Genomic DNA, 12,020 nt, shown 5'->3' with positions numbered 1-12,020 from the left:
CCAAATCATTATAGGTTACTTGCTCAATTAATTCAACATCAAAATCCAGACCAGAGAAGGCTAATAATTTTCCATCTGTAGTCTGAATAGCACTTGTTACATCCCCCAGTAGACCTTCAAGTTCATTAAGTATTTCCTTAGCTGCAAAATATACATGACTAGTTAATTGTCAAACTAACTGCATGCTCAGGAATGATTGATTTCCGGAATTAAAAACTTATTTTCAAAATTTCCCTCAGAACTAGTTAAATAAACAATTATTTTTAAAATAAGCTGAACAAAAGTATATACTAAACCAAAGAAGGCAATATCACCATGATGGTTATGACATAAAGTTTACATCCCAAGAGATATATACAACACAGTCGATATGGACTTTTAAATTAATGATGGCCAAACACAACTTTAGTATCTACAATACAACAAAACATTTTCATAGAGAAGCTAGAAAAAGGCTCATTAGTGATAGAGCAATGCAAATTAGAAAGCAATATTGACTAAATGAAAATAAGTTTCCTCCAATTTGGAAATACATCTTCCTAAATTTACCTTTTATTTGGATAGGGCATAGTTTCTTTTCCAATATTTATAAGTATACATATTCAAATCTATCATAGGATGTATACGCTTATCAAAGCATAGCAGTCAGGGATCAATCAAAAACACGAGGCCATACCTTTTCTTATATGATTACAGAGTCCTTGTGTGCACGAGTGAACTTCCGTACGCATATTTTGCCATATTGAAACAGTTATATGGTCAGCAGCATAATAAATAGCAATAAATCAATAAGTAGAATTCAAACGCAAAATTGATAACAAAAGATTGTACAATGCTGATTCAAGCGGATATCTTTTGGAGCAAAGACGCAAAAGAATTAGAGGGAAATTAATGAGTGAGAAAAGCAGACAGGATAACTGTAAAGAAACATAATTGCAAGCTGATACTCGAGTTTTATTATGTAAAAGTAAAAAATACTAAAAGAATAGCAAATTTCTGGACACAGAATACTGCATATACAGAGCTTAGTTGCAAGAAGTTAGCTATATCATCTAACAAACAGTTATACTGATAGGGATTCAGGTATGAATTCCTAACCAGCTCTCTCTCTTACTCTCAAACACCACAATCAAGAATATGAAAAACAAAGAATAGAAAGAATGGTATTCACAACGATGAATCAAGAATACACTGTAACGTAGGAGCCTAACCCCCTCCACCAGGTTCCAAGACCGGTAAATACATTCAAACTACTCAACAACCAACTGAAACACTAAAGGGTCCTAATATATAGGCCCTTTCCCGCCCCCTCACTTAACTGTTAAACAGTTAAGTGTTTTTGTTTCCCTTTCTTTCTCTCATAGACTCTCCATTGTCTAACAGCACTCCCCCCTTGAAAATTAACCTTGTCCCCAAGGTTAAAGTCGGGAAACTTTTGCGTTCTCCATTCCTCCTCCCTGCCACTCGATTAGCACTTGCTCTCGAGGGTTCCCTTCATGTAGCTGAACCCTGCTATTGATCACCCTGCTCGGCCAACATGTGGGTCCATTTGCTTGCAAGTCAGTTGGTAATTCTTTCTCCACTTGTTGCGTTCCTATCGCCAGCTTCAGTTGTGACGCGTGGAACACCGGATGAATTCTAGCATTCTCTGGTAATTGCAGTTTAAACGCCACCTCCCCTATCTTTTGAATTACTTTAAATGGGCCATAGTACCTTGCTGCCAACTTTGAGTGTAGTCTCACCGACATGGATATTTGTCGGTGCGACCTTATTTTTAAATACACCCAATCGTCCACTTTGATTTCCACAGGCCTTGTATTTTTCTGCAAAGTCATCAGTGTTTTCTTTGACTCTAAATACCCATTTTCAGCTAATGGTAATCCTAAGGAAGTTAAGGAACGGGGAGTCCAAGTATTTTCATCTGTAAAGCAGAAAAATTATTAGGTACCAGCAGACCATTTAGAGTCTTAAAGAGCTTGTTTTACATTTTCAGGCTCAGCATTAGTGAGAAGAAGATTATGTTGAATTCTCAGTTGAATAATCCCATTTTAAGATCCGGTGATCATTGGATGAACATCAACGGTTCTAAAGTTCAATATGATTAGGATGAAATATTCCAAAAATATAGGCAGAAACCAAAGGCAAATTAGAAAACGAGGATGTGGAAGTAGTTGAGAAAGGATGAGAACAAGGAAACTATGCTCATTAAAAAAAATGTCATCTTTAGAAACAAAGTTTCAGCCAGTTGAAGATAAGCATATATGTATATATCCTTTATCACTGGTGGAATACCCCAAACTAATCTGACTTGAAGACAATGCTTTGCTAAATTTTGGTCATAAGAATAAAATGAGAATAAAATTCATGAATAAAAAGAGTAACTTTTGTAAAACTGCATTAGAATAGTTTTGTGAAAAAATATGAAATGATCCAATATTAACTTAACACTGCACTCAAAGGAAATCAAATTGTCATACTCCTGTTAAATAGAATAAAGAAGATTCACTGCTAACAGTATTGATTCTCGATATACTAAATTAAAAGGGTTAAGAAAAAAAATGTACTTATGAGTCACTAAGCCCTGTTGAGTCTTGAGATATACCCTAATAATGGAATGAGACGACCAACCCCAATAAAAAATAAAGAGCAGAACTTACAGTTTGTTAGACTCTGGATGCTTTCGTTGAGCTTCCTACATCCAGAATTTATATAGGCTTTAACTCTCTTAGTTTCATTAGCTACAATTATCTTGTCCACTAATTTGGAATTCATATCAATAGGAGGTCTCCTGATAAACTCTGCACAATTAAGTTAAAAGTTATAAAATAAGGAGGCGTTTGTTTCATGGAATCCTTTTGTATTCCCAGAAAAATGAAAGTAGGAATTTTTATTCCTATGTTTGCTAGAAGTTCATAAAAAGTATTTTTGGGTATTTTATTCCCAGAAAGCTGCATACCTTTGTTTGTACAATTTGTTCGTGCATGATAAGGGGGGTGGGTAAGTTATGTTCTCATGGGAATGATAGAAGTTACTTTGTAACCTCCATTATAACTTATTAATTTAGAATTTAAAAAGTAATATACGAAATATGAAAAATTAACCAAGCATATTTTAGATATGCCTAGGAATAACTTTCCAATTATAACATTCTCGTAGACTACGTCCCTGGGAATGATAAATCATGACTTGAAACAAACGCCCCCTAGAAGTGAATAATAAGCAATATCATGATTTCACAGTAACATGTGATTAAGAAAATTCTGTATAATTACCAATCGCTTGTTGAAATCCAGACAGCAGCCTGCTTCCAGCAATTCCCAACTCATCAATCTTTGCAATCCTATCATAGGTTAGCTGTTGATAAATGAAAATTTATACATATATATTATGTGATAAACAGAATGCAAAATATAATTTTGTCCTTCTATGTATGAATATATGAGTATGTATGTCTTAGGGAACCGAGATTTTTACAAAGGAATAGCATTAGAAAACTGATAGAAAGTCTGGTATCATTGATGATCATAGGAAAATAGTAAACATTCCCACTGCCCCAGAGCAATGCTCCTCCAGATAGTCAATGCTCCTTGTCCATAACAAACTAACAGACTGCCCCTCTTTATCTATGAGTGAGTGTGTTGTTGTTTTAGAGAGCCAAACTTCTTATAAAGTAATAGAAAAGGAAAACTGATAGAAAAACTGGTATTATTGATGATTAAAGGAAAATTCAGTTGGGAAACTTTCCCACTGCAACTGAGCAATGCTCCTCCAGAGAGCTAATGCTCCCTGCCTATAACAAACGAATAGATTATCCCTTCTCTTTCTGTCAACTCATTCTCAACATACCCAGTTTCCCTCAAGGAAAACATCTGTCAAGGAAAACATATAATTAATATTCTCCATACAAAAAGTGTAACTACCATATACCAGTGATTTCTAGCACAGAAAATACAGAAAGCTAAGAAGTTGCAAGATTGCAATTACCCTGTCATGAAAGCTCTGAATTTTTTAAAAATTTCTTCCTCCAATTCAGCAAGTGATTGGTCTTCATTGCTTTCCATCCTGCAAATTTTATGAAAAAGAGTAGAAATCGATAAAAATAAATTGCATGATAGAAGAGAATTGAACGTATAATAATTGGCCTTCACTGTTTTCCATTGGGCAATATCATTAATAGATGTAGAATGTACAATAATTTTTCATACCGAGGATTAAACATTTTACATAATTAAATCACAGTCTAATAACATAGAACTCGATATGATGAGCAGTTACCGATAGAATCTAAAATAATTTGAGAATTTGGGTATAAAGCAATCCTATCCTAAGACTCTGAACTAACTTTTGAAATTGGCTTAGACCAATATATTTAATAAAGTTGATTTTAAGGGTAAAGAATTGCGTGATTGTGTTTGATGAAGGAAAAAAGCTGTCAAGAGGGTATGGATGGAGAATGGTAAAGACCAATAANAGTGCAACAAACAATTCATAGTTTGGGTAAGCGAATGTGGCTCTTGATTTTCAGGTGACCTCACAAGACAATCTTTCCCACAATTATTCTTTTTCCCATATCTCAAATTATTCCCTAAGCCCTATTACATATATGACGTCTATATAACCCATAAGAGTTTGATTGACAAGAAGCCACGGCAAACAATTTAACACTATAAATTGAAAGCACGGAAAATAGATGAAACAAACAAGGAGTACCTCTAAAGACACTTTATCAGTGCTTCACAGGGCCACTTCCCAGCAACTACGATGATTAAGAAAAAAGGTTAGGGTTTTGAGATCAGCGTCGCCGTGGAAGCTTTATCCCCAGTCGCGATGAGTCTCGAGGGAGTGAAGGCGGGGTTCAGCTAGGTTCCGTTTCAACTCCAGTTGCTGGCAATTTCAAGAGTTATACTTTTTTTAAAAAAAAAATAACAATTAAAATAAGCTATTTTAAATTTGAAGAATTAAAACAAAATGATTAAATATAAAATAATTAAATTTAAGAAAAGGTCAAAACAATTGAAAAAAAAAAGCAAAGATATAAAAAAAAAAGAAATCATCTGATAAAGATAGAGAGAGAAATAATTTTTTTACACTCCTAAAATTTTAACCTTCAATACCATTACCATTACTTATTTTTTATTTTTTATCTTTTGGAAAAGTACAAAACTTATATTTTTATAATTATTTTATTTTTATGTTCTAAATAAAATCAATATAAAAGTATATCAAAATACTATTTTCATATAAACAAATAACATAACATAAAATATAAGATCTAAAATAAGACATGAATCATAAAAATCACGGTCAACTAAATAAAATATTAATAAATTAGCATCTTATATAAATCCTTAAATCATTATAAATACGTGTGACAAAGTACAAAAAATTATTATTTTATATCATAAATAATTATCTTTTAAGTTAACTTATTCAAGAATAAAAATATCAAAACTTGTTGATGTTTCAAATAATTAATTTTTTAAACAAATATATTAGATATCTTATGCTACAATAAATGTAGTATTCAAAAAGAGTTGGCAAAAATTTTAAACTAATTTGACTTAAAAGAAACTGTAAAAACGAATAGGGAAAGTATGAAAATAGATTTTACTAAAAAAAATTGACTTAAAAGAGTAATAAGTTACAAAACAGTTTTGATTAAAAATAGTTGACTTCAAAATTTCACCATGATTTAGTTATTATTTATAAATATATAATTAATCATGTCTCAAATGTGACATTCCAATTATATTATAAAAATATATAATATAATAAAGGCGTCACCATAAATAATACTATAAAACAGATAAGAGTAATAGGATTTTAGTCCACTTTAAACAATCGTATTAGAGCTGGGAGAAGCAGATGCATATGTTCATCCAAAGTACCTATACAACCAAAAACAAAAGTGTTATGGTTTGCCATTCCCAGCCATGACAATTACTGGCGTCACAATTTCCATTATGCACAGTAAATTAATATGATATGTATAAAACCCGTTTCAAATAGTAGTGGCACCCGCAATTTTCTTTCCACTAAATTCCAGGTCTATTTCAAACAATTGCCCTTCATATGCACCCATAGCAGTCAATAGTGTACTATAACATTGGAGCAAAGAAGAGCAGCCAAGCATGCTACACGATTAAAAAAAGTGAAGCAGTTTCCAATTGTGGCCATCCTGGCTTTTCATGAACCATTGCAACACTACCATGATATAGACTTCCAAAATCCATTATAATCCCGTAAACAAAACTATTTAGGGGTTTGAGGGGTAAAATTTTAGTTTCTTCCCTACTTTTGAAGCATGTTATCTTCAGAAACATAAGAGGATTTCAAAACACTTCCTTCCGCATCAAAAAACATCAACCTTTGTTTTGAGCTCAGATCCGTCACATAATAGGAATAGAGGAAAAATTGTATGTGTAAAATCCTGCTATATTTGTTAATAAGTAATATTAATAAAGAGGTATTTTAATATTTATTTTTACTAAAAGCAAGTAGGAAATAACATCACTATGCTATCTGCAATCTCAACTAGATCGACACTCCAAGCAACATCATTTATATGATAAACTATACATAATAGGAAGGTCAAAAGAAACCCAACTAACCTTTATTAAGGGATGAACTTGAGACCTTCTTTTTTACAGGAGGTTCTGGTGAAGTGTCTGTGAACAAAAGAAAAATGGTAAAGAAAAGCAATGATCTCAAAGATCAAATTGCATCAATATTAAAGATTGCAGGTTGAACTTTATTATCTGATTTTAATTAACACTACCACTTTCTCATCATGTCCTTTATATGAAAGAAAGCCAACTAGAAAAATAAACAAATTTGGAATAACTTTTCCTGTTAATCAAAGCATCATTAGCCAAATAGAAAAAAGATCTTTCTCCTCACAGCATTGAAGATAATGTTTTATGATAACTTGAAGGACCTAATTTACTGAATAATCTAAGCACCTTGAAAAGCTTTCGCAGTATTGGAATTTTATATCTGTAAAAATCTAATCCACAACTAACACTGACTTATTTTTTTCACCAATTATTAAACAGACAAAGAGGAGTTAAAATGATGAAAAGGACTATACTTTTAAACTCAGCTTGGGTACAAGTTCACGTGAATCCTGTCCGTGGTTAGCACTCCAAATTATGAGCAATCCATTACTAGCGCCCGAAACCAGAAGAGCCTGAAAGCCAACAGACATTCACCCTCAACTCCAAATTGAAATCTCATAAAATATACAAAAGGAACTTCCAATAATAAATACAATATATAGAGGTAACCAGTCATGCAAAACCTGCACATGCATTTAAAATATTAACTAGCAATTGTAATTTCTCAATAAAATATCTTAATGGACATGGTGCATCCATAAAATGCAACTTCTGTAACGGGAATAATAATTCCTACAATTATCTGCAATATCCAATCAACACAACAAGTGAATAACGGGAATAAAATTTCCTATGCATACCTTTTATATCTTGATGATACTTTAACTGTTTTATTTTTAACTCATTTTACAATGAATAAACACTCTTCCTTACTCGTATGCCTTGTTTTCCCACTCATACAAAAGGAGATGCAAAAACTCAACATTGTTAAAACTTTAAACATAAAAAGAAATCTTACTTTTGCATTAGCCTGAACTCCACAACTGAGTAAAGTGCACAAAAGTTCAATATAGGCAGCCAGACTAACCTGTGAGTAACAAAAACAACAGGTCGATCCCATTAACTACTTCACTCAAATCACAGTAAATTGTTTAGATTTTCATTCACAAAATTAGTCTCACTTAGTAACAGTTCATCTAAGCACAACTCTTCTTGACATTCATTTAACCACAGGTTAAATGTTAGTATGATGTCTAGATTTATATTTTCATAAAATGGTAACAATACTGAATATATAATTTGGGTAATGGTGCTTCACCCACAGGCACGAAGATGAGAAAATTGCAATTTGCAGATTGTATGACAATGCAAGTTGAGAATAACTGTAGCATCAAAAGTTGATAACTTTCGTTAACCTTAACGAGGCTCATAGAGTATGAAGACCCCATATCCGTTTTTATAAATTTAAGTATCAGCAACATCCCAGATGACTAAGAAGCAGAGCATGGTAGAGAAATAAAAGTTAATGTTGTTTCTAGATAATAAATAATGAGGTGTTTTAAAATTGTAACTTGAAAAGGCAAGCTAGCTCTCAACCGCTGTGAGATCTCATTCGAAATAGGTTTTAAAATTGTAACCTGAAAGAAGAAACCTAGGTTTAATGACGATGAACCCTAGCGATGATGAGCGATGACGGCGATCGCAACTGAAGACTCCATGGCGACTGCAACTGACGACGCAAAGGTGAGCGCAACGACAACCGTAACAGCGAGCACAACCGAATACGCTGAACTGACGATCGACGCACAATGAACGACCTAACGAGACTTGAAAATGATGATGACTTGAGCATGAACTGAGTTCTAGAGGAAAAACGATTGCGCGAAGAGTTTAGGGAAAGTAGAGAAAATGTGAGGGTTTGGAAAATTTTAGGGTAAAGAAACGCAACTTTCGATTTTGAAAAGGGGAGAAATATGAGAGGGATGATAGATTTGGAAAATTTTGGGTTTAGGAGGGAAGTTAAAAACTAAAAATTATATTTTAATTCTTAGAAGACATAAACCTCCTCGTAATAACATGAAAACTCCCACAATTATCAGCACTTAATTAAATCATTTTAATTATTTTAAATAATATTAATCTGAGGAGGGTATTTATAATCCCCACAGAATAACCTCCGCCTAATAATGTTTTTTTTGTAGTGTTTAAACTATAAAATTTGGAAACTTGGAGTACTAGAATTTTTCTCTTAAATTATAAAGAAATTAAAACTTAGAATATGACAAAGTTTTTTCAAAATATCTTAGGATAAGATACTTAAAGCCTAGAGAACTAGGCAGCAGCATTTCCTTCCCCATCAAGAGTTGTTTCCAAAGTATCTCCTCGTCATCTGCTCCCATCCAAGTGGATGATCATCGCAAGAGAAATAAACGCAGATATGGCACAAACACAAGCAATTGCAAGGGTGAGCTAATTATATAAAAAACATACAGTTAAAAACATGTACATACAAGATATTAATTTAAAACAAACAAGATAAAACAATCATCCTATCATGTTAAATACTAGACTTGACTCGTCCGGACTTTAGAATGATAGTCGAGCTATGGCGGGTCATGCACCCGTGGTGGCTTGTGATACTTAGGCTCTACCGCTTTGGGTTCCACCGCCCTGGGCTCTCCCGCCCTGCCACACTCACGGGGTTAGTCTGTTCTGCGCCTTGGAGCATGATGGAAGCCTCCAAGACTAAGACCTCCTGCTACTCCTCTCAGTCCTCTCTATGTGAGAAGAAAGACCATTGGAGCGTCAAGAAGACCCCCAAGATTGAGCTCCTACTTTCATTCTAAAACTCTAAGAATCTTACCGAGAGATTCTATACAAATGGAACTTAGTTTACCACTTGGATCATACTTTCATCACTTTGTAATCATATACTTTTTGTCACAATCAACATATACATAATCTCAACAATATCTTACTCATCAATCACAAATTATAAAAATAAATACTCCCTAATTTAATCTAAGTTAATCAATATCATAAGATAATCTTTTGCAATTTATTTCCAATACCTAAACTTTGTCCAGATATAAAACCCTATTTCCTTAAGCTATATTATAATAATTATATTAAACCATACTTCTATTATAAATTTTCTATTAAACCATTACACAAACATTTTTAATTTATATTGAACCAACATTCATATTATAATATTATAATATTATAATATTATATATTATACGTACCTTTTATTATATATAGAACTATATTATATTAATAAAATATAATAACAAATGTACAGTTACATAATATCAATATAATTATATGCTAGTAACTTTTTTTTTATATGTAACTATATTATATTAATATAATTCATTAACCTACATAATTATATAAATACTTATACTATATTAAACTAATTAATATATATATATATATATATATATATATATATTAATATAATATATATATATATATATATATATATATATATATATTAATATAATATATAATTATAGTAAGTAAATCTTCATCAGGTTATGTATATATATATAATTTATACATCAATGATATAATATATTATGATATGTATTACCTCCAAATAATTTATAATGTTTCCTTAATTATGAAATTACCTGCTAAACTACTCATTATCACATAATGCTTGTTCCCAACCTCACTTCACCACCCAATTGGTCATCGGAGAGGGTTCAGATGTCTAAACGCATCAGACTCACCTTCGACGCTAATACATATGACTAGTCACAACTGACTGGATCAGGCCAGGACTGCTTTATGATCAAGGATGTGCTAACTCAGATTTTTAAGTTCCCTCTATCCTACCGACAAAGTACTCTCAACCAGCTCCTTATGATTTATTTAAGTCATCCAAATTGTTCTATTATACTCTAGACCTCAAATGACCAATTTTAACATTTCACTTATTCTTATAGTGACCTAAAAAAGTGCCTGTGCATTCAGATGCTACCCAAATAGTACTAATAAGTCTGGCCCCACACCTTTCCCAAAACATAATCAATCACAGTAACTAACTCAGTCCCAAATAACACAGATTATATTCATCAAACAGTAACTAACACAAATTATATTCATCACATCAAACAGTAGCTAATCACAGTAACTAACACAGATTGTATTATCAAACATCAAACAGTAACTAATCACGGTAACTAATACAAATTATATTCATCAAACAGTACACAGGAAATCTATCAGAGTCCCAACAGAACATCATATTTTTAAATTAATCATGCATAAAACACTGAAACAGGTTCAATAAAACAAATAATTAGCTCCCCTTACCTGTGGGTTGCGCTGAACAGTATACCCAAGGTGCTCTAACAGCGACCCACACGATAGTATGCTCACCGACCCTACAGATCACCAAATAGGTGATAGAATGTAGCTCTTAGAGCTAGAATATACCGAAAATGAAAAGGAAAATGTACAAGGCACATGCAGTCAGTAAAACTAAAAACCATAGGTCTTAGACAATGAAAAAGAAAGGGAAAAAGGCTTACCGGGTACGAACAACAAAACTGTTCGGTTCAAAGTATAGCTCTTTGCACCGCGAACGTTCAGATACCTTTAGGTTACAACTCAAATGGTTCAGTGTTGGAAGATTTTAGAGGGAAGACAGAGCACTTTCTTAGGGAAAAAATAGCTCTATCTAGAGAGAGAAATAAAATAGTAGAAATGGGAAAATCTGATTCTTTGAGGGAGGACTCCTTCCTAAGGTCTTGGGTCCTTGGTGTATGGGTTGGCTGCCCCCAACATAGGCCCAATGACCTTATTATTTTTCAGACCCTTACATCAAAAGTTTTGAATATAATTATAAATCAAATTTTGACATTTAAAATATAAGATCATCAACTTTAAATATGATTATTTGTATTATATTAGAATTAGTTGAATTATCAATTCAATTTAAAGACAATGAAATAAGTTTATCAAATAATAAATATAAAATAATTAAAAAAATGTAATAAAAATATACTTCATTGGTAAAATTTTACCAAGAGAGTTAAAAATAATTATATTTTGCTTCATTTAACTTCTTATAATAAATTTGGTACAAAATATTGAAAAACCATCTCCTTATAACTTGTAATAATATTCACTAAACACAAGGTATAAGAAATTTTCTAATATTATCTCAAAAAAATCTCTTCAAAATAAATTAATAACACTGTAATGTAAAATTAAAATATAATATATATAACACAATATCTCATTATATTTTTTAATTTATAACAGTATAACAACTTTAATAATAATTTTTCTAATTGAATAATTATTTATTTTTTAAATAAAATATATTTTTAAATTATAATTAATAAACAAGTTCATATTTTATTATTAAATTTTCTAGATCACACA

General features: G+C 31.9%; 1 protein-coding gene across 1 annotated transcript in view; it reads right to left on the bottom strand.

Annotated features, from left to right (window-relative positions):
* The window catches only part of LOC106766144, a 9,497-nt gene extending 874 nt beyond the window's left edge, over window positions 1-8,623 (bottom strand). Inside the window, exons 1-10 of the mRNA XM_022782740.1 lie at window positions 8,255-8,623; window positions 7,636-7,704; window positions 7,091-7,189; window positions 6,612-6,668; window positions 4,711-4,884; window positions 3,985-4,062; window positions 3,273-3,340; window positions 2,658-2,798; window positions 1,421-1,921; window positions 20-141 (exon numbers count right to left, since the gene is read on the bottom strand). Coding sequence (XP_022638461.1) covers window positions 20-141; window positions 1,421-1,921; window positions 2,658-2,798; window positions 3,273-3,340; window positions 3,985-4,061 — 909 coding nt within the window. The 5' untranslated portion in view covers window position 4,062; window positions 4,711-4,884; window positions 6,612-6,668; ... (1 more) ...; window positions 7,636-7,704; window positions 8,255-8,623. The remainder of the gene's footprint in view (window positions 1-19; window positions 142-1,420; window positions 1,922-2,657; window positions 2,799-3,272; window positions 3,341-3,984; window positions 4,063-4,710; window positions 4,885-6,611; window positions 6,669-7,090; window positions 7,190-7,635; window positions 7,705-8,254) is intronic.
* Window positions 8,624-12,020: the final 3,397 nt, after the last annotated feature.

Source organism: Vigna radiata, chromosome 7 (genome assembly GCF_000741045.1).
Source record: "Vigna radiata var. radiata cultivar VC1973A chromosome 7, Vradiata_ver6, whole genome shotgun sequence".
NCBI lineage: Eukaryota > Viridiplantae > Streptophyta > Magnoliopsida > Fabales > Fabaceae > Vigna > Vigna radiata.
This window is presented reverse-complemented; position numbering and strand designations above follow the sequence as displayed.